Below are 23,663 nucleotides of genomic sequence, written 5' to 3'. Positions count from 1 at the left end.
TCACTTGAGAACTTATTTATTTTTAACGACAGTCTAAGTTTTCTTGACGGTGTACGAGCAATGAAGACGGTAAAGCACTCAGCGTACTTTTTAAATGGAAAACGTTAAAGATTGACTGCTTTGTGAAATCACTCATACATTGTCATCTTAGCATGTGTCCCTTCTCAATACCTCATTCCAGGCAATGAGTAAGCAGACTTTTTTTCAAAGGTGGGGCTATAGGATATTCGCATTTTGCCGTTAGCAGACCCAGGTGCAAGAGGTTGGAGCAGTGGCGCGGGAAGGACGTTTACTACGCACGAAAACACCCACGATGCAACAAAACAAAACACTACATCAGTAGAAACACGATCAACGTCAATGTCAATCAAGGTTATTCATTGTATTATGCCCTGTAAAATATGACGTGGTTTGTACATGACTTCCAAAAGTTCTGGCTCTTGAGAAGAACGATTGAGAATATCTGTAATTAAAAACTTTGGAAATTAAATGGAATACGCCAAGGATTGACTGCTTTGTCAAATCACTCATACTTTGCCGCTTTTATATAGCCGAGCAAACGAGTGAAGCTGAAAGTGGATTGTTGCTGCTCAGTCAAGAATGACGGATCAATTGGAGCTCACCAATTGATCCGTCATTTCTTTCATTTCATGCTACTATTTCTAATCTATGAAATATGTAAGACTGCACATTTAACCCTCTAATACCCAAATTTTTATTTTCGACTTAAGTATTATTTTTCGTTATCTAAAATCGTTCTAAACACGTTTTGGGCATTTATTTATTTTAATCCGCAAATTTTTAAAATTTGGTTTTTGATTTTTATAATTTTTATTTTTGAACATCCCTAGCTTTTTTCATTTTTTCTTGAAGCCTTTTCTAGTTGTTGATTTTTGGCAATAATAAAAAATTTAATTGTTACGGTATTTTGAAAAATATTAAATTTTTAATTTTTTTTCGGAGCGTATTTTATTTTCCGTGTAATTAACGGAAAAATAGGTTTGAAATGATTTTAATACCACCAGGCTCTTCGTTTGTGATAGGTTAATCGTAGAAAAATATAAAAGGTACGATTTTTTATATTACACGTTAAATGAAGCCCAGGCATTTGTAGGTTATATAAGAATGCAATTTTTCAAACAATTTCTAAAAATACAAAAAAGCTTCAAAAGTCATAAAAAACTTTTCTTATATGCGTGTTATGAGTCAAGGTATAAGCCAAAAATAAAATCATTTTGATTTCCGAGCTACGAAAAAATACACAAAATTCCAAAGTGTACCCCGTCTAAAGGCGGGGTTGGGTATTAGAGGGTTAATCGTTACAACGGTGGGACGTAAATATGATTTTTCAACAAACTATGGATGGTTCGCCACTGTAAGTGTCGGCATAAGAATGAGAGTGTTTGTTTCTTTTCAAATTAGTAAGATATAATAACACATTCTTTCGTCCTGACTGCTGTAGGAATATTACATTTAGGTATTTGTTCAACAAACTTTGAATGGTTCGTCACATCAAGTGTCGGCATAATATTCCTCTACATTTAAATTGTTCATGTCAAATGAAAATATTATATTTACATAAAAGCATGTTTATATCTCGCAAATAGTTATTTATCATGGTCTAATCGTTTATCAAAGTGAATCCTGTGACCCAACGATCTTCCCCATTAACAAACATCCCTCCCAGTAACCTTTGTGGAGATGCAGAGGCAAACACGGTCTCCAAATAGCAAAGGTTACACACTAACATTCCTTCCCCCAATCCCACCTGACTGCAAGGACGTGGCCGGCGCCGTTATTGACCATGTATAAACTGAATTATGCACACTGAAGAAGATTATGGCCAATCCCAGCCGAACTTCTAGTTGATTCTATGTGCATTTTCACTGACTTCGGTCAATCACGGAATAGCAACCATTGATATGTGTAGTCAGTCTAAGCTAAGCCAAACAAACGTAAGAAGAAGGTCAGACTCGTCCCTCTGCTCCTACTTTGTAGGTTTATCTTTTACTTGCTTCTGTTTTCAACTCTTATTCTATTTGTTCATAGCATTTGAATGAACCAGAGACGAACAATACTCCTGATACATAGGCAGTCTGCTAACCAAAAAACAAGCTCATCTGCCATAAAATTACCACCCCTGCATTTTGCCGCGTGAACTGGTGTATTTGCAGGGGTATATCTGGTATATTGTGGGCGAATCTATGACAAAAGGTCGAAAGACAAAAGGTCGAAAGGACAGAAGGTCGAAAAATTTCCCATCAAGCGAATCATTTTCGACCTTTTGTCCTTTCGACCTTTTGTCTTTCGACCTTTTGTTTTTCGACCTTTTTTCCATAAACCATTGTGGGCTAGTTTCAAATGCATCACTAATCCCTCCCCTCCCCATTGTTGCCTACAAATAGAAGATCACCAGCACTTCTACACTGAGGGTGTAGCAACCACGGGCGTGTAAAATTATTAACAATTTTTATTTATGTTTACCCAATCAAGCTTAGGCTCAAGTTCATCAGTCTGAAGGTTACCGATTTACTTACGGAAATCTTCTTTATGCAGACTGATTCAGCATGCTCTACAGGACATTTTTTTTCGAAGTTTTGGAACAAAAAGAGGGTCCGAGGGCTTCCCGAAGAAGGTTTCGTGGATTGCATAATTGCAAGTTTCACCATGGCTGTAGAAGACTCAATGGATTTCAACCATGGCATTATTTCATCAATGCTGACATCAAACATGGATAATGCTGCACCAACAATAAATAGGGAAAACAATTGAAACTCAAGTTTTAGCTAGTCTTCTTCTTTATTACTTTCTTCTTTGCATCATTGGCTTTCTCAGGTTTCCTGTCAGAAGCTGTTAACTTCTTTTGATGGCTCTTTCGAAGTATCATTTGAATTAAAATGGCAAACAAAGCTATCGGCAAAAGACCGATTGTAACAATACATAATGCCACATCAACGAGATGTCGCTCCCAGAAGGTTAAACTGAGTGCCCCGGAGCGTAGCTTCTGCACACCACCGTCGTTGTTTAGAACGTACTCTATGTAGTAGATGGCCTTGTCCATAGGTTTCATAGGCTGTTCTCTGAATTGACGAGACATTTTCAAAGCGTTCTCACGAAATCTGAAATTGGTCAAAGAATATCGAACATATATTCAAATACCTTACTGAATCGACTTACGATGGTTCATTCAAAACTCGTTTGATGGACTCCAACACAATTTCCTGGGTGATATTCTGGTAGTCCAGCTTAAGTCCGTAGCCTCCGGCAACTGCTTTGTCCACTAAAACTTCCTGTTCCCCAGCAAGCGGCAGTCCAAGAATCGGTTTCCCATACTGGACCGATTCAATCATTCCCAACAATCCACCGTGGGTAATGTGAAGTCTCACATTCGGGTGAGCCAACAATTCCTGCTGGGGCATCCATGGCCCTATGATCACATTCGAGCTTTGATTCTCCAGCGTAGCATTTTCCCACTTCCAAATGATGAGCGTTCCAGATAGCTGTCCGAAGGCACCGGTGAAGGCTTTTCGTACGTTTGCTGGCAGATCGATTGACTTGGCATTACCACCCATGCTGAAGTAGATGACTCCTCCTTTGGCTGCCTCAACCCAGTTAATGACGTCCTGAAATAACAGTTCAATAGTTGGGAAACGAACAAAAACTAGCTAGCATCGAATTTACTTGAGACAACCCAGTTTTGTCGAACTTCTTCAAGTGCATCCCTCCGACTTCGATCATGCTGGGCACAACTGGTCGTGGATAGTTGATCATGGGATTTGAATTCACCAGAACCACGCTAACGTTGTGGATGACGTCCAAAAGTGGCGGTAGATTTTTCTTGGCAAAGTGTCGCTGATAGACTGCCTCTTGTGACGGAAGATACAGGTACTTGTAGTTGAACTGTTCCGAGATGGAAACTAAAGTATTCCATAAACGTTGATCGAAAGACATTCTGTCCGAGTATCCTAAAGAGCTGATGGGGTTGTAAGCGGGATTGTGAGGATTGGCCACCATTTCGTTTGAAAACTTGTTGGTGGCTGTTGAGCTGAATATTATTGCTGGAACGTCATAGTGATTTGCTAATCTATGGAAAGGAAGAAGTTCAACATTTTGATATTTGAGAATACAGTATCTATTTAAAACCATACCCCAGCAAACTGTCGCAAAGCACCTGATCAAGCAGCAGCAGATCAAAAGACGCATCCGATTTTAGCAACTCCTGAACCTTGGGATGACCCAAAGTGTAGTCCGCCATGGCAGCCGTCCCATAGATCAGATTGTTGTTCCCATAGAAGCTCGATTTGTCCCATTTGGTGAAGATGTTTGTATTCATGCCGTAATCTGTAGTAAGTAGCGAACGCGTAAACAGTCGGCGGTCAATAAAAGCATTACGTTCGAAAAACCACAACAAATCCTGATAAGCAGTTACCCGCTTCACTCGGTCATACACGTACCTTCTAGATGAGCAAACATTCCGGTCAGTTTTATTTGCTTAATGTTCTCACTGTCATACTCGATTTCGAACGGGCTTATCACTGTTATCTATTGGTGAAAGTGGGAAGACGATTCAAACTGCATGAAAATAAACGTGACTTTTCCATTTCAAGCGTTTACCTCGTGGCCTCTGGACGCAAGCTGTTCAAATAATACCTGCCCGAGGATATAATTCGTCTTGCTGGTACTGGGGAACACTGCCAAAATCTTTGACCCATGGATCTGAGCACTAAAAGATAAAATCAAAAATAGGAACACGCCAATAACTTGAAATCCCATTTTTGGTCTTGTTTGAAAACTTTCCCCTCCAAATAAAACACTGAGACTAAGACCCGATTTGGAGCTTGACGTTTCCCATTACCGTAAAAGCAGGTGATAAGAGGTCCCACATCACTGATAACCCACCGTTCATTGCACCGATAAAGTAACGCGACTGCTGGAGAGCGAATACCGATCGACCACGTTCGATTTTGATATCGGGTATACAGCGCGACATTTATTTAAAACTGTTCGATTGTATTTGAATGCAATTTAAATTTGCGGTAGTTTGCGGTTGTTTCAAAATTCTATCATTGGAATGGTCCGAATAATAGCTCTCAATCCTTCCACATCAATCAAATAAACTTGTTAAAAACGTTTCCGAAATCTCGAATAAATGGATTTTAAGTTGGACTAATGAGACCTAAATTAAAATTGTGCGTGCTTTCAAACTGCCTAATATGTTTTTGTACTTTTTTTTTTGTTTTTATCAGTAATATTTTATTTACAATCACCAACGCCAGAATCGACCTCTGCAGCTTTTAAGAAATAATGTCGAATTGTCGGGGGTTTTTCTCGGCCAAATTTTCGGAAACATTACCGTAAGAAGCACTTGAATGCAACGCATATAGTGGCCAAATATGAGCTCTGTAGCTTTCAAAAAACCCCACTGCTGAAGTGAATCAAAAGTGCCAAGAATAGAATCCGGCTCCCTGTCAAGAGTTATTTATCTTCGATCTTAAAAACAGATTAGACATTAATTACACATTTTGATATTGAAAAACTCCTAGCATCCACAATACAATTTGTTTAAAATTCGAGATTATTGTACATATACCATATTACATTTGCGAAGAAATGTTGACATCAACATTACTATCGACGTATGTTTCATAAGTATTCTAGTCAGCTTGAATAATTGAAAGTGTCATCAATAAGATTGAGAATCGCTTCATGGGAAGTTTGAATGGTAACAGGGACATGATCAAAATCAAAGTCAGCATGGGTTACCAATTGGCTATAAAGCCAATAGTAGAAAGGTTTTTGGAAAGGTAAATTAAGTTTTTTTAATTGAGAGATATGTCGAAGAGTATTCGTCAAATTGAATTGAGTCCAGATCGAAGTTTTTCGGCACTTTCACATAAACTGACAGCGAGAATTTAATTTGAACGTGGTAATCTTCGAAACGACTGTTTCGATGAAGAGTGCTAGAGTGTGACAGACATGAAGGATACCGCCAGAAGCCGTATGCTTGTGGCCGGTATCCGACAGAACAGAGGGCGGTACAGGGCAGCAAGAGCCGAAGAAAAGTGAATCCACCGCAGAAACAAAAGGCAGCACGAAGAAAGTGTGGTAGCTGACGCTCGAAAAAGCATGAACCCGAATGATATGCGAAGATTCTATGCAACGGTCAATGGTGCGCGGAACAATATCGTACCAGTGCCCGCCATGCGCAATGATCGAGGAGGGAATTTGCTGACCGACAAAATGGCGGTGTCTGCCAGGTGGAAAGAGCACTTTCAGCAATTGTTGAACGGTAAAAATGGAAATGTAGCGAGGAACAGGATGAACATAGATGATGACGATCAAGCTGTGGACCCACCGACCATAGAAGAGGTTAAAAAGGTTATCAGCGAGCTGAAGAACTGTAAGGCTGTTGGGAAGGACGAGATCCCGGTCGAGTTTCTCAAGTACGGAAGTGAGCAGCTTTACCAGTCGATCCACCAAGTACTTCTGAAGGTATGGGAGAACGAAGAATTGCCCACCAACTGGTTGGATGGCCTCATCCGCCCTATCAACAAGAAAGGGCACAGACTGGAGTGTGCCAATTACGGAGGAATTACCCTGCTGAATTCGGCGTACAAAATTCTATCGCACATTCTATTTAACAGACGGAGACCGTTCGAGGACGTTTGTCGGCGAATACCAAGCTGGTTTTTATGAGGGACGTTCGACAACGGACCAGATGTTTAGCTTGCAAATGATCCTAGACAAATTCCGGGAGTATAACTTGCAGACTCACCTTCTGTTTATTGATTTTAAGGCGGCGTATGACTTAGTGAAAAGAAATGAGCTGTGGCAGATAATGTCTGCACATGGTTTTCCGGCGAAACTAATTACGCTGATACGTGCTACGCTGGATGGTTCGAAATCAAGTGTTCGGAACGCAGACGACGTGTCAACCTCGTTCGCGACGTTAGACGGATTGAAGCAGGGAGACGCACTTGGCTAATTGGAATCGATCGCAGATCAGTGGAAGAGGCCTTCGAGCCTCTGAAGAGGGAGACAGCGAGGATAGGCCTGACCATTAATTCTACCAAAACGAAGTACATGTGCAGGTAGATATAGAGTCAGGCATGGTGGTGTAGGTGCTGAGGTAGTGTTTGATGGGGATGTGTTTGAAGATGTTGAAGAATTTGTTTACCTTGGAACACTTGTGACATGTGACAACGACGTTTCTCACGAAGTGAAAAGACGTGTTGCGGCTGCGAATAGGGCCTTTTACGGACTACGTAACCAGCTTATGTCCCGCAGCTTGCAAACGGAGACAAAATTCGCCCTGTATAAAACATTGATTCTTCCGGTGGCTCTCTAGGGCACGAAGCGTGGACGTTGAAAGAGTCAGACCGGAAAGCTCTCGGTGTTTTTGAGCGTAAAGTGCTGCGGACAATACTCGGTGGGAAACTCGAAAATGGTGTGTGACGCAGACGCGTGAATCACGAGTTGTATCAAGTGTACAAAGATGCGAATATTATCAAGCGTGTAAAATACGGCAGACTTCAGTGGGCTGGTCACTTAGTGCGAATGTCGGAAGAAAGAAGCGCAAAAATAATATTCAGCAAGGAACCAGGAAGAGCTCGGTGGCTTCGGGGAAGACCACGAACACGCTGGCTGGACGCAGTGGAAGAGGACCTGGCGACCCTAAACGTTCGGGGCAACTGGGGAAGTTTTGCCCAAGACCAATGAAGATGGAGCTCTACAATACGCCTGGCAATGACGTGACGCTACGCTGTAGCCATCAAGGTATCAAGGTATCAGGTGCCTCCATATGTTGCCGAAGAAAGTTATCCAACGTCAAAAATATTCGGATCCATTAGAGAAACGTCATACTGGTGGTTTTGGATATTGCATCAATCATTTGATTCAGCCTTGACGATTCGCTTACGCGAAGAGCAAGCCCAAAAGTTAGGCTTATGGTTGCCCCCGCAATTTGCGCATACAAACTTTTCGGTATCTTCCTTAACATGACAGATGTTCTTAGCATGAGAAGATTCTCCGAAATTCATGCATTTGGCATCCATGAGCCAATGTTTTGTACCATGACCTTTTGGTACAGACGGCACTGAGTGGGGTTCTGAAAATGTCCTCCAGGTTTCCGGAATTGTTTCCATGTCACACGGACATCGAACACAAGTCTTGCTTTTTATAAAGCTTTAATATTGTTTAAATCTTTTTTGTTAAAGTGAACTAAATAATATTCATGAGAAAACGCTTTCCGAAGAATGATAGATTGGGCTCACTTTTACATAATGGTTACTTAAACTGGAAAAAATTGCAAGTAATTCATTTATTCAATTTATGATTTCTTCAGGTGACTTATAGGGACCTTCCTTAGCCGAGTTAAAGTCCGCGGCAACAAACCAAGCCATGCTGAAGGTGTCCGGGTTCAATTCCCGGTCGGTCCAGGATCTTTTCGTAATGGAAATTTCCTTGACTTCCCTGGACATAGAGTATCATAGTACTTGCCACACGATATACGAATGCGAAATGGGAACATTGGCAAAGAAAGCTCTCAGTTAATAACTGTGGAAGTGCTCATTGAGCACTAAGCTGAGAAGCAGGCTCTGTCCCAGTGACTCTGTGCCAAAAAGAAGAAGAAGAAGGTGACGTATAGTCACTTGAGAGACTTTTCAATACGACTTTGAACAAATGTTCAGTTTTGTTGTCATACGTAAATAAAATTGTGCTTCTTCTCTTCAAGATGTTAGAGAAGAAGTTCGCGATCTTTAAGAGTTTCCGGCAATACGCGACAGTCTCCTTTCTTTGCGATTTGGAAGGAGACCTTGATTCCCCTAATGGAGTTGAAGGTCTCCTGCCCAAACCCCCGAATTCGGTACAAATAGCCACGATAGGCGTCACTCTTTGCTTCGTTACTTAAATCAAAAAGCCTGGGCCAGAGGCTGCTTCGATTTGGTGTTCGGAAAATTTGTCTAGAGCATCGAAATGGTCGCTCATTTCGATGCAACTATCAACATCATCCATTTCTTCCTTGGAAAAAAGCGCGAATTCCGAAGAAACGTCCTTTCTTCCATTCTTGCCACGTTTAGTGACAGTTTTAAATCCCACCTTTTTGGAAGGAAGTTGTGAATTCAGTGATTCACCCTTCCTTATGTTTGTAGTTGCAACCATGTTTAGTGAATAAACGAAAGAAGACGAGACCACCTAAGAGGTTTTTTTCCAAGACGGTGTCCAAGAAGGATTACCAGCGCCTGGGAGGGAGAAACCAATACGAAATTTATGTGCGTCAAGGTGAGCCGAGATTCTGCTGTCACGAACTGTCAGTGTGAGCCGCCTACTAAAACAATGGACTAACATGATAAAAGCGCGTAATTACTTAAAGCATATTTTTGCATTTTGTTGAAGGTGACAAAAAAGCAGATAAGATTTGGTTTCTACACACCCAAATGTAATGTCGCAAAAGCATTTTTGATATAAATTAAAAAAACAGTTGTGAAACTTGCATATTTTTACTCGTTTTCTATAATAAGTGAAATTAAATGCATAGAGAAATGTGGCCCTTTTTCAATGTTGGTCCGGATATAGACCGAAGGCACACATCAAAACGAAACTGGGGATTTTAACCAAGCCAGCCTTGATTGTCGTTGGCGAGCTAGAATTATCTTGAAGTTTGTTGCATATTTAGTGTGTAGTATCGGTGTCTCCCTCCCAGACCACCGCTAGCTTTTGCCATCGGGTCCAACGAAAAATTGAAGGCTCGGGTCTTAACAAGGATTGAAAAAAAATAACTGGGTAGTAAAAAAGAAACACTGGAAAATACTGCTTTGTCGTTTTTAGAAGCCTTGGAATTTATTTCAGAATGAATTTGTACACACTTACAACACTAGAGTACAAGTAAATTCCTTATGATATTTTTAGATCCCTGACATAATCATAAAGATTCGAAAATTATGATTGTCTCAGTTGTTGAAATCGTGCTCGTATAAGTGAAACACGTAGATATGTTATAGAGCAATTGCACATTTCAATTACCTTTGAACTGAAAACTTTGAAATCTTTTCTATTTGGAATATATTCGCTACTCCTCATAATTTTAGACATTTTCAACTAAACCCAGTAAGCTTCAATCGTAGACCATTAAATTAAAGATTGAAACAGTTGTTGATTTTTCTTAAATCGAAAAATTATAACCCTGAGGCAATTGCTCGACGAAGCTCTCAATAAACACCTGAACCCTTCCAGAGATGAAGCAAGCATCTGCTATTTGTACAGTACAAACAATATCAAATCCGTTAAAGCGTATTCCAATTGCTTCCTACTGGTCATTGCTTGTTCAAAAGCCAAACAAGCTGTCACCCTTTGATGCTGGACCACACCCACTGCAACAATATTGCCAAGGAAAGGACCATTCAAGCGAAAGTAAAAAAAGTACGCAATCCAAAACAACTGGAGGCCATCGTTGCAGCTGCCCTTTTCGTTTGTGAGGACAAAATCCGGACGAGAAAAATAAACTGCTTCAGACAACCCCGTCGAGCTGTGAAGTACATTCCTAGTAGGGTTGAGCACCACTTCGGCACCTGAATGATTAGCACAGTAATCGCTCGCTCGAAATTCGCCCCTTAGACATAACGACACGACGAAGAGAACTTGAAAGTGTCGGAAATGGGATACGTTTCCCTGTTGAGAGGACTCGACGTTATATCGAAGATAGCATGCCGCTTCAAATGGGGCTCCCTGTCAAGCTAAGGCACCGTTTGGGGTTTGTCATCAATGGTGTTTAAATCTGGTTTCGAAAAAAAGGGGACAGATTTAAGTGCGAGTATGACTGTGTGCTCTTTACTGAGTTCCGGAAACAGCTTCCGGTGTTGTTTGGTTATGTTTTGTCATGATGTTTTAAGAGTAACCAATTTTAAAAGCACTAGCCTTGCATTCAAGAACAAGTGTTATCAGACTCATGCATTCACAGGTTGTTCGACTCATTCGTTTTTAAATTGTTCTACTATTTAATCTCTAACATGCATACGTGAATTTTGTTATTTGATTGCCAACACACTTGCAACATTGAAAATACTCTCAAATCAGAGTAACATAACTGTCCATCTCTTGTTATAGGGGGTGACTTTTGAATCCCCTCGTAATTTGTATCTGCATTGCACCATAATTCGAGCCAATACTAATCCGGCCTTCTGCTTATGGCATCGGGCTTTGCACCAATTTCCCTCGCCTAAGTCGAAATTATCCACCCTCATGTTCTTATTGATGAAGTTATTTCGTGCTCTTACAGCCACACGAGATGAGTTGATAGAACGTAGGCAGGTTCCACCAAAATATAGGGTAAACGCTCCCTTAGTGGACGTTGCTCCAATAGTTGCACCACTCTACAACTGTGTTGACATTCTTCTTCTTGGCATTACGGCTTCACTGGGACAGAGCCTGTTTTTCAGCTCAGTGTTCAACGAGCACTTCCACAGTTATTAATTGAGAGCTGTAAAGCAAAAAAAAAATGTTGCTATTTTTGCATTCGTATATTGTGTGGCAGGAAAGATGATACTCTATGTCCAGGGAAGTCAAGGAAATTTTCATCACGAAAAGGTTCTGGACCGACCGGAAATCGAACCCAGACATCTTCAGCATGGTTTTGCTTTGTAGCCGCGGACTCTAACCACACGGCTAAGGAAGGCTCGGCTCCTGTTGACATGTTTCGTATTCATAGATGATTTATCACCTAATTTTTATGTGGTATGATTCTTTTAGGTGCTCCACTAATGGTACAATCACCCTAAGTAAGTAAAGATTCGTCCATTAACACTCGACCAGACAGATGGGAAAGGTTACTATGGAAACAGTTTCAATCATCAGCTTTCGGATAAAGGGGTTGCAATTGACGATGCGTCTACATTTGCCATGCCTACAGCTCCATTGCCCAGAGATATCGATTTTTACTGGCCTTTCATGTTGCATCAGACAGAAACAATATTGGTGCGTTCCCTGGAGACTAGGGAATTTCAAACGAAATTGATTTCAAGGTTAGACGTGTTGGTTGAACTGGAATTTCAAAGGGGTGTTACGAAGAATTTTCAGAAAAGATGTTTTGGATTATTTTACTCAAAAATTTTGCTCTGCCCTTCAGATTTAAGTAAAAAAAAACTGGAACTTCGAGAAGTCGAGGGGCCTTCCTTAGCCGAGTGATAAAAGTCCGTGGCTACAAAGCAAAACCATGCTGAAGGTGTGTGGATTCGATTCCCGGTCGGTCCTTGAGCTTTCCGTAATGAAAATTTCCTTGACTTTCCTGGTCATATAGTATCATCGTACCTGCCACACAATATACGAATGCGAAAACAATAAACACTTATTGAACCTCCTGACACATTTGATTCTCACATAATTTAAATGGACCGTTTTTGGTTTTCCATGTCCACTCAACTCAAATTTGAAATATACAAGTTTCAACTATTAAATGTTCACTAGCGTTTTCAAGTGGCATTATGTTGATCAAATCAAACATTCAGAGCACTACGCTTGGCTTAAAGAACAACTGAACTGTAAATCCTGGTATTCTATCTAATCTGCATCGTAAGATATATTAGTTTGAAATTGTTAAATGCCTCCTAAGTAGTGGAAGTATGCTGAACTAACTATACAAGCAATTTGTAGCCTTTGAACTAAAGAACTACTTTGCTAAACTTAAATACATAGATGATCCGGTTTTGTCCGCCCCTTTTTCAAAACTACTTGTGGCTCCCCTTAATAATGTAAGCAATTTATTAATGTCATTTCTTTGGTATATTTTTTATTCGTATTTGTTAATCATATTTTATTTGTTGTTACAATACATGGTCGGCCTAGGGGCCTTTCAATCTAGGTTTTATCGCAGTACTGCGGAAACTCTTTCTGAAAACTTTCCAAAAAATCGTTCAGAATACCATCAAGGTTTTCCTGAAGTACACCGTGTCCAATATATTCTCATACACTTTTTCTTTTCTTTGGTATAACTTTACTGAATGTAGGATAATCCAATATTGTAGTATTTCATTGTATTCTGGTAGTATTATACTAACGTAGAATAGCTTGTTTTATGAATAAGAAAAAGTAATTGCCATGATAAGTGATGAAATGTCCATTAAAGTGGTTTTCAACTAAAATGGATTTTGATTCATATCGGTCTAGTTTACAAAGTGAAAATCAGAGCATTCACAAAAAAGTTTCAGAAACTTTATGTTAATCATATTGCGTTTTGAATAGATAAATATTGAAAAATTTGATAAATATATGAGCGATAACTGCAGTTTGAAATGGAAATATTTTTCGTAAATTCTTAAGTTGATAAAATAAGTTTATAATTGAAATATTTCCAAAATATTTCCTGTAGTGAATCAGTATTATAACCACTATCAAAAAATATTATCACCAATGATGTCAGTTAGACAAGCGCAAAGTAATGATATCTCGTATTTGTATGAGAATATATTGGACACGGTGTATTCCAATTCCACAATACACTTTTAAAATACACTTTAAATGCAAAAAAGTGCGGAGATTACTTCAGCAATATCCCCAAGGATTGCTCCATAATTTACTCCAAGGACTCTCTCAAAAAATTTCCTAAGTATTTATTTTAAAATTTACCAGTGATTTCTAGAGTTATGTCTTCAGAATTTTTCCCCTAAATTCTTCCACATCTCTACAGCAGCAATATATGAGTACATACAACACCTATGAATAAATAAATTAATAATTCGAGTTGATCAAAACGATTTGTCAGGAATCAACTTGTTGGACCCCGAAGGTTCGATCTTACCCAAATTTTTTAAATCAGTTCCAATAGAACTCTATTCCACTACTCCAGAAATTTCACTAGAGACACCTCCAAGGATTTCTCTCCAAATTCTTCCAAAGACTCCTCTGAAGATTTCTTTAGATTTTTTAAATTGTTTCTCTAGTAATTTGGCAATTTCTTCAAAGATTATTCCAGCAATTTCACTAGGGAATCCTCCAGTAAAGTCACTAAAGTGAAAATTTTTTACAGGGATTCCTCCAAAGATGGTTTTTTTTTTTTCAACATTTTATCCAGGTAATCCTTCTGAGATCCCTACAGATTTTTTTAGGGACTCCTCTGAGAAAATCTCTAAAAGGATTCCTCCTGACGTTTTTCCAGCAATTTCTTCAGAAAATTCTTCATGGATTACTCCCGAAAACTCTTTTCACGAGTTCGTCCAAAAATAGTTCCGAGATTTTTTTTTCAGGAATTCCTCTAGAGGTGTTTCCGGATATTTGTCTAAAGACTGCAGTTAGCAAATCCAACAGGGAGATCTCCATTTTACTCTAGAAATAACTCTTGGAATCCATCCAGGTATTCCTCCCGGAATTCATCAATGTATCGATCCAAAACAATCTTCAAGAAAGGAGGATCTGGAAAATAATCTTGAAGGAATGCTTGGATTAGTTTTTGAGAATATTTCTAAAGTAATTACTGGATGAATTCATCGGTATATCTCCGAAGAAATTTCTAGAGGAATTCTTCGAGGAATCCTCGAAAAAAAAAAAGATTTTCAGAACAGTTCTCTAGAAAAAATGTTTGTGTTAATCTCTGGAGGATTACCTGGAAAATGTTTGAAGTATTTCCTGTAGGGATTTTGTTGAGATTCCTCTGGGAAAATTCATGCAAAAAACTCTTGAGGAATTTGTGAAGTAATTACTTTCTGGAGGAATTAGAGTTTTCATTCCCGGGAACATTTCCCGGGAATTGTGATTTCCCGGGATTCCCGTTTCCCGGGAAATGATTTTCTGTTTCCCGGGATTCCCGTATTTCCCGGGTAGCTTTATAAAAAAAGAGAAATTACTATCTATTTTCAAACAAAAACCATCGCACCATTTACTTATCATATAATTCTAACCAATGAACTCACTTCATCACTAGTTGTATTTCGATGCTGATTTTTTGTTTTTTGTTTGTAATGAAATAGTTGTTCATAAAATAGATATCGTTTTTGACGAACTTTGCTATATAAGATAAAGGAATTTTCAAGGGATCTTTTCTATGAATTAAGTAGGCTTATAAAGTTTTCATTGATGTAACAGTCACAATTTTCAATATAAAGACTCTAGTTTAATCAAGAATACAATCCACGAAGACTTTTGCCTAATGCTATAAACTTTGTTGTTCTGAAGTCTAGCGTTTGAAATGAAGCTATCATTTCTTTAAAGAAACATGAATAAATTACTCATGAAGAAGAGAAATAACCAACAAATAAAATACATATAGGGTCGAAGAAGTCGCATGACTAAGAACAAATATTCGAATAAAATCGAAAAATAAAGCCAGTGGAATTGTTTTTACGTCTGAAAGCTCTTAATCACGGTTTTGTAAAATAAATACTCAAAAAATACGAAAACATTTTTTTTTGTGTTTATTGCGCTTGTGCTACTTTAGCCTATAATACAAAGCAAAATACAAATCAAATCCGTGTTTTTTACAAAACTTTTACATTTTTGCTTTAAAAAGTGGATCAAAAGCTTTTGATTGATGTAAAAACTACTATAGGAACAATAGGTGTTCTATAGATGCAAAGGAGCTTAAATAATAAGCAAAACTATGTTTCGATCATTTTTTTTTAACAAAATAGAGTTGTGTATCAATGGTGCTAAGGTAAATGGTTCCTGTTAAAAATGTTTTGCAACGATTTGTAGCACAACGGCCGTAAAATGCTATTAGTGCGACTATAGATGACTGTCTACTAAGGGAACACCGACCCTACACGAAATACAAATAATTTGAAAAATAAAATTCCACCAAATTTGCTTCTTTTTTACGTTTTTCAGAATTTCCCGGGATCCCGGGATTTCCCGGGAAATGGTAATTTTATTTCCCGTTTCCCGGGAAATCAAATCCCGGGAAATTTGAAAACTCTAGGAGGAATCCATGCAGCAAATCCTGAAAAAAATCTCCGGTATGATTCATGGAGGAATTTCAAGAGTAGGGGGATCAGTGGCATACATACATACGGGGTGAAATGGACACTCTCTCTTTTTCTCCCATTTTATGGTTTTAAAATAAACATTTGCTTATTTGTGTCCATTTTGCCCCTAATCCCCTTAAACTTGGGGAAATCCCTGCAAATATCCTTGGAGGAATTTATGGAGGAATTTCTGGAGTAATGATTTTAATAATCCTAGATGAAGATGACCTGGTGTAACCCTTGTAGGAATTCCAGAAGATATTTTTGGGGTCAACTCTGCAAGAATCCCTGTAGAGATTTTTCTGGAAGAATCTTTGGAGCAGTATCTGGAAGAATTCTCGGAGATATCTCTGAGGAAACATCATGAGAAATCGCTTGAAAATCCCTGAAAGAATCTTAGGAAGAAACCCTGTACCAGCTGCTGGAGGAATTCTTGAAGAACTTCTGGAGGAATCTCATTGAAAATATTTCCGGATCAATCTATGGAGGAATCACTGGAGGCCCAACAGGAACTCCTTAAAAAACTCCTTGTGTAATTTCTAGAGGAATCCCTAAAGAGATATTTCTGGAGGAATTGTTGGAATAATCCTTGGTGAAGGAACTTCTAGTTCAATTCCTAGAGGAATTACTAAAGGTACTCCTGGAGCCCTATCTGAGCCGGTCTGACAAAAGTCTGGTTGTGATTAGAAGTTCTTCCTAGAGGAATCTCTGGCAAATTTTTTTTATTATCTTGGAGGAATTTCTGTAACATCCCTGGAGAAATCTTCGAAAAAAATCCTGGAGAAATCTCTCGAAGAGACTCTAAAGATTTTTTTTCCGGCACCAGATTGAAAAACCAACATGTTTGAATACACGAATATGTTATAAAATGTTTACTAGTAGTTTGTGCACATATTATACAGTTCGCGCAAACATTCGTGCAACTTGCACAAATTTTCGAGCATCATGCTCATCCACAAACTAATTTTCTTCCATCGGGTAACCGTTCGAATAAAAGTAAAATTTCTACACCAATGTTGTCGCAGGTAATTTCAGTTGCTACCATTATATTTTTCTTCCTACAAGTAATCATTCGAATTGTTTTGATTCTAATGAAAATACCCATGATTGTGTCGCCGCAGGTATTCTATTTGCCGTCTTTCCAACAAAAACAATCGCTACGGAAAATTTACCTGTTTCTAGTAACTTGATTTTTGATTCTGATCTTTGAATTGAACAATTGTATCAAATGATTGAGGCAATGTTCAAAACCAGCAGTCGAAGTTGTTCATTTTGTTCCTTTTACGTATTTTTGGCCTATCGGCCCTTTTCGCCCTTATTTTCGGCTAATGACGCTACCATCTTGAAGGACTTTTTTCGTTCTAACAACCCATTCACTTCAAATGTTTTACTGATTAGATTTTAATACTGCTTCATGTTTCATATAATTGCAAACAATGGGAATCCCTATTCTTAGATTGTAGGAAAGATTATTACAATACCTTATTGAAACGGTAGGTAAAGCCTCATTGTAAGGTAGAATTCCTTCTTGAGAAATGAGAAATGGAAAAATGGTACACTTTCAATAATTAATTCCTCTGATGAAGTCCATTCTTCAGCTTGCCACCACATCATGATGCAGCCCTCCGACGGATTCAACCACACATCGTTGTTCCAATGTCATAAATCTTTGGCTTCCTGCCGTTTCCAGTAGAACCGATCCAGATGGAATCACTTCATCCAGACCTGTCTAGCTGTTACTTAGTAGGTAAGGTACGTAAATCGGGTAAACCGAAGAGGAAGACGACGACGGTAGCGGACTACTCAGGGCTATCCCATTTCAAGGTTAATTACGTTCCTCAGAAGAAGTCACTTGAAATGGATCCAATCTGTGTGGAGTGGAAGAAAGTCACTCCCGCACCGAACCGCAGCACAGTGGTTCCATTTGTTTTACGAAACGGTCATAAATAGTATTATGGTACATGTTCCAATAGGGGAGGTACTAAGCGTGACTCTACTTAATTTAATTGCTCAAAATTAAAAAGCGCAATGAATGTAGGTAAAATGAACAAACGAGAAATATCGATTTTTTACTTGATGAGAAAAATGATTTCATCGCAATGAGCAACGATACGTCAGTGAAGAATAATACCTCGAAGCGAAATCGTATTAATTACGTAGAGTATGCATGGCATTGCATACATCTAGGTGGTTAAAATTGATTACAAGAATAGCCCCAATTTTTAAATATATTTTTCGCTAAGAAATTTGAGACCAAAGTCAAATTTATCTGTAACTAGGTTGTCGAGGATAAGTGACGAAATTTTCAAAAATTTGTCAAATCTTGCGTTGAGTATCGTACAGGCGTATTTGCAGTGATTTCGTCGATTTCATTTCAATGAATCAAATATAGCAGTTGGAAACAGTTGCTTGACTGAGTACGATCACTGCAGTTACGCCCTTATGATACTGAACGATTTTGGCGTATGGGCGGTACCACTGTGCGCAGTAGTCGTTACGGGGCATTAGTGTCACAAATAAATTAATCCGCTTCTTGTTAACGTTTCCAGAATTTGTTCTCGCTGAATCGCTGTCTTCCATTCATTCCAGAGCAGATATTGAACATATTGTCGCTTCCAGTCAGTGACTCTTTGTAGTTAACATTAAGCTAATAGAGAAAGCGTGGATGACTCACGTGTTTAATTTATTATCGGGTGAAATTGTGAAATATTGCATCCATTGCCAGTCATTGGAGGGCGGGCCTTGCAAGAGGTAATTGTGATACGTTTTCCCCCCTCAGGGCAATCCGACAATGAAGCTGGAACATACATCGTCGTCGGTTGAATAGCTGGTTTGGTTAACAGCACAATAATAAAAACCATTTAAGTGATGGAACCTTTTTACTACGATGCATGTGTATCAATGTATCATTGTGTATCATGCATGAAGCGGTATATGCGTTGGAATTTCCCATCGTCGAGTACTTCTGGTCGGGTGGCTATTAATATTCCTTGTTTCTTGTAGCAATGTATCACATAGTTTTTTTTATATTCCTAGGAGTGGGCTATGGTTGGAACCAGCATTCAACAGAAGGTTCCTCTTTGGATACCACAAGCCAGTCGCGGTTTGAAAGACTTCTGGTTGTGGCCATATTACTCCTGTTTAGTCCAATGCATTGGAGCAGGGAGGGTTTCCGAAACGAATGCAAGCTTATTTTAACTTTAATTTTCACAGACAAAAACATTCTCTAGAGATTGCATACGAAATCCTGAGAATTTATGTCAGTTGTACTAGCACAAACAAACATGTTCTTACAAGTGTTGAATCCAACTGCTTTCAAAGAATTCAATTTAGTCTAAGTCTTCAGATCAATAAGTAATTTATTCAATTAACATCTAATTAGATACCACTGAATCAAATATTTCACGTCACAATACTGGATTCATGGCCGCATCCCTCCATCCTCGGTTCTGCCCCACGCTCGCCAAATCGATGCGAACTTGATCCGCCCACCTAGCTCGCTGCGCTCCACGCCTCCTTGTACCAACTGGATCCGACGCGAACACCATCTTTGCAGGGTTGCTGTCCGGCATTCTTGCAACATGCCCTGCCCATCGTACCCTTCCTGGCCACCTTCTGGATACTGGGTTCGCCGTAGAGTTGGGCGAGCTCGTGGTTCATCCTTCGCCGCCACACACCGTTCTCCTGCACGCCACCGAAGATCGTCCTTAGCACCTAACGTTCGAAAGCTCCAAGTGCTTCGTCCACGTTTCATGCCCGTAGATAACTACCGGTCTTATGAGAGTTTTTTTACATGGTACGTTAGGTGCGGGTGTGAATCTTTGTTGACCACAGCTTCTTGTAGAGGCCATAGTCGAGCCTGCACTGATGATGTGCCTCCGTATTTCAAGGCTAACGTTATCAGCCATCAGCAAGGATCCAAGGTAGATGAACTCGTCAACCGCCACGGATGAATCCCCGTATATCGTAACATTGCTTCCTAGGCGAGTACTGTCAACCTGGTAGGCTCTACCTACTGGCATGTACTTTGTCTTGGACGCATTCCCTAACAATCTAACTTTTGCTGTCTCACGTTTCAGGCGGATGTATTGGTCTGCCCCCTTTTGTTCGGCTGACAATATCCATATTATCCGTAAAGCAAACAAATTGACTGAATCTCGTGAAAATCGTGCCTCGGCTGTTATGCCCGGCTCTCCGCATAACACCTTCTAGCGCAATATTGAACAACAGGCACGAACGACCATCACCTTGTTGTAGTACCCGGCGGAATCCAAACGAACTGGAATGTTCGCCTGAAACCTTCACACAATTTTGCACACCTTCCATCGTTGCTCTTATTAGTCTTATGAGCTACCCGGGAAAGCTGTTCTCGTCTATATTTTCCATAGCTTTACGCGGTCAAAACAATCGTATGCTGCCTTGAAATTGATGAAAAATAGATGCATTGGGACCTGGTTGGAACAGTAAAGATCTGGTCCATAGTCAATCGGCCGTCAACGAACGGCTTGATAACTTTAGAATGTTGATCGCTCGGAAGCTCTCACAATCTAACTTTTCCCCTTTCTTGTAGATGGGGTATATTGCCCCTTCTTTTCACTCCTCCGGTAGTTGTTCTGTTTCCCAGATTGTGCATATCAGTCAAATTGTGCATACAGACAAATTGTAAGCCTCTCCGTGCCCATCTTTTTGAGTTAATCTCTTACACCAACCTTACCAGCAGCTTTATAGTTCGTGATCAGTTGAATGGCAGCATTAACCTCGTCAAAGTGGGGCTGGTTGATTTCCATCTTCTACAGTACAGACGAAGGCGTTTCCTCTGTGGTCTCGACCTTCATTGCCTGCACTCTCAGCGCCATTCAGGTGTTCGTCAAAGTGCTTCTTCACCTTTCGATCATTTCACGTTCGTCCCTCAAAATGATCCCATCCTTATTCTTGTACATCTTGGCTCGCAGCACGAAGCCATTGCAATTCTAATGAGCATTGGAACACGACGGAACAAAATGAAACAATGTCTGACCGTTAGCCTAAAAGAATATCTTTCAGATATAAGTTGTTTGGTTTGCCGCTTTTTGCCGCTTTCCATGATATTTTGAGACAAAAAGTGACTATTTTTTAACTAAAATTGATAATAACTTGGAAAAAAGATGAGATAGAAAGTTGGTGTCTTCGAGAGAAACAATCATTTTTTGATTGTTGACAACTTTCTAGAATAAACATTTTTGCTAAAATCGTTATGTTAAAAGTTATTTGAAAAAAAAACTGGTTTTAGGAGTATTTTATACAAAATGCTCTGTAACTCTTGAACAAACGTTTGTACAAAATTGATGTCTTAGAAGAAAAATTTTCAATTATCATTATCTACAACTTTGCTGAAGACTGCTTCTCGATTTGAGCAAATGTAGAAAAAAATATTTTCACACTGCACTGCTAGGTGGATAGATAACAATTATTTTTATATCAAAATAAAGTTTAAGCAATACCCTCCAACTCTTCAGAACATATCACCCTTCTAAAATCACGTTTAGACATCGAAAACTAAAAAACGCACGTTTTTCGGGCATTGAACCAGTGTGCAATCGTTCCGTCGACTCCGTCCCACGTGCCCGACGTTGCACAATGGACCATCGAAGTTACAGTAATACCTCCATGAGTCGATGTTCCATGACTCGATATCGACTCATGGAACCATACTAAAAACATAATTTCATGGTTACTATGATGGTCCCTAGAAGCAGCTTTCCAAAGAATTGATGTTCCATGACTCGATATATCCATGAGTCGATGGTCCCTTCAATATCGACTCATAGAGGTTTCACTGTATTCGTAATTGAGTTTTGCATCTTTTAGGAAAAAAGTTGAATAGGGTGGTCCTTAATTAAGTTAAAATTTTGACTCAAACTTTTTTGTTTGATGAAATTGACTGCGGTCTTCTGCAAACTTTTAGAAAATGTTATTTTGAACAACTTCGTCGAATACACTTTTGATCTAACTCTTCATTTGAGCTAAGTAAATTGATTTTGAAAGTTTTAACTTAGGGTGGACCCAAAAAATCAGTTATTTTGATCTAACTTTTTTATTTTCCGTTTTACGTGAATGTGGTCTTCAGAAAAGTTGCAGAGAAAGTAAAGATACACATTTTTGCTGAACATCGCAAGTTTGTAATTCTTGTGATTTTGGAGTTATAAGCAAATTTATGTGAAAAACTATGAAATCTTTAGATGTCCGTAACACATGGAGTTGGTTTGGTAAAATTTGTCTCTTAGTGGCATTAGAAAGGCTATACAATAGGCAACTTTTGCTGCAAAAACTGTGAGAAAGTAATTTTTGTAAATTGAGAAAATTCTCTTCAAAATTACACTTAAAAAACTCGAAATTCGCTTATAACTCACGAGATTTTAAAAATAACAGCGTGCTGTCTTCAGCAAAGTTGTAGAATTTAACTAGATCTGCAACTTTTCCATTCACAACTTTTTGAAGAAATGAAAAACATTTCTTTATTTTGTGCTTTATATAGGATCCTTACTGTTTCTGCTTTATATAATCGATCTGGCAAAGCTTTCATTGCACGGAAAACAGAGATTTTTCGTGTACGGTCCTGCCTGTCTCATAAATCTGATCAAGGAAGATATTCTGAAGCTTTGAATGTTATTTGCGGAAAATCTACTGTCCTTGAATCTCGGAAAGACGAACTAGGTACATAATATTCCACTCGCAGCGTTGATCGCCATGCCGAGTTAGTAGTCGAACAACAGGTTCCCTGTCAGGTAACATGGACTGGTATATATCTGGCCGAAGCCAGTGATACTACGCCCGTAACGGAGTTTGTTAACGCTTCCAGAACCGTGTCTTGTACTTCGCCCAGTTTTATTGTAATGTCCAGCACTCGGCAGTAACAACATTTCGTCGTTAGCTCTTAATCTACACAGTTTTTCGTCCTCATTTATCTCAGTGACCTCGGTCAGCATTAGCATAAGTTTACCTGTCAGGTATATGTCTGGCCGAAGTCAACATTTGCATTTCTTTGTAAAATACCTTAAATGATCTTTAATCACTTTTAAAATGTCTGAAGCAAATTGCTTCATTATTATGAATTGAACATTAACCATACTTATTCAAAAGAATTCTCGTTCAACGCCTAATTAAGGTTATCCAAGAACTCCTTTGAAGAACTTCAAGTCTACACGCTTAACGCATTAATGAAGAAGGTTTACACCCAAACATGCTCAGCCAAATATGTGCAATCGAGATTCGAAACCAACGCTTTGTAGAGACCTACAAGTGTTTACAGGGTGTCTGCGAATTATCCGAACAACAAAATATTGGAAAGATGACCTCGCATTGAAATCAATGAAAAATCAATGTCCATGTACCTTTTATAATATATCTATATGTTAACACAAAACACAACTTTGAAAAATTTCGAAATAATTGCTTGTTACTGAGATAGGCAAATTTAAATTTTTCGGAGACGTTTTTCCTGAGGGCCGCTAGTCATACTGGAGATGTGTTATCCCTAAAACCTAAGATGAATCCAAATGTCCTATGATTATTTGAAGTAATCTACAGGTAAGTGGCTTCGAGTGAGACAGGAAATAGAAAATTATACGGTTCAAATCCAGTGAGTTGTATGGACATTTCTCTTCCGTCATAAAGCTCGGAAAATAGCTCCCTTTAAGACACCTCAATACATTAGTGTTGGTTGTGCAATTATTCGAA

At 39.0% G+C, this 23,663-nt stretch overlaps 2 protein-coding genes across 2 annotated transcripts in view; one reads left to right on the top strand and one right to left on the bottom strand.

The window, feature by feature from the left end:
- LOC5577287 overlaps positions 1-23,663 on the top strand; it is a 570,169-nt gene that overhangs the window by 81,947 nt on the left and 464,559 nt on the right. The gene's annotated exons all lie outside the window — the stretch shown is intronic.
- Positions 2,776-4,835, bottom strand: LOC5575606 (UDP-glucuronosyltransferase 1-9). The gene is made up of 6 exons (XM_001662042.2): positions 4,615-4,835; positions 4,455-4,542; positions 4,149-4,341; positions 3,682-4,084; positions 3,178-3,623; positions 2,776-3,119 (listed from the first exon to the last, which is right to left on the bottom strand). Exons 1-6 carry the CDS (start codon positions 4,771-4,773, stop codon positions 2,783-2,785), a joined length of 1,626 nt encoding a protein of 541 aa, XP_001662092.2. The 5' UTR covers positions 4,774-4,835; the 3' UTR covers positions 2,776-2,782.

Source organism: Aedes aegypti, chromosome 2 (genome assembly GCF_002204515.2).
Source record: "Aedes aegypti strain LVP_AGWG chromosome 2, AaegL5.0 Primary Assembly, whole genome shotgun sequence".
NCBI classification, from domain to species: Eukaryota; Metazoa; Arthropoda; class Insecta; order Diptera; family Culicidae; genus Aedes; species Aedes aegypti.
The sequence above is the reverse complement of the archived record's forward strand: the minus strand, read 5'-3'. Positions and strand labels throughout refer to the sequence as shown.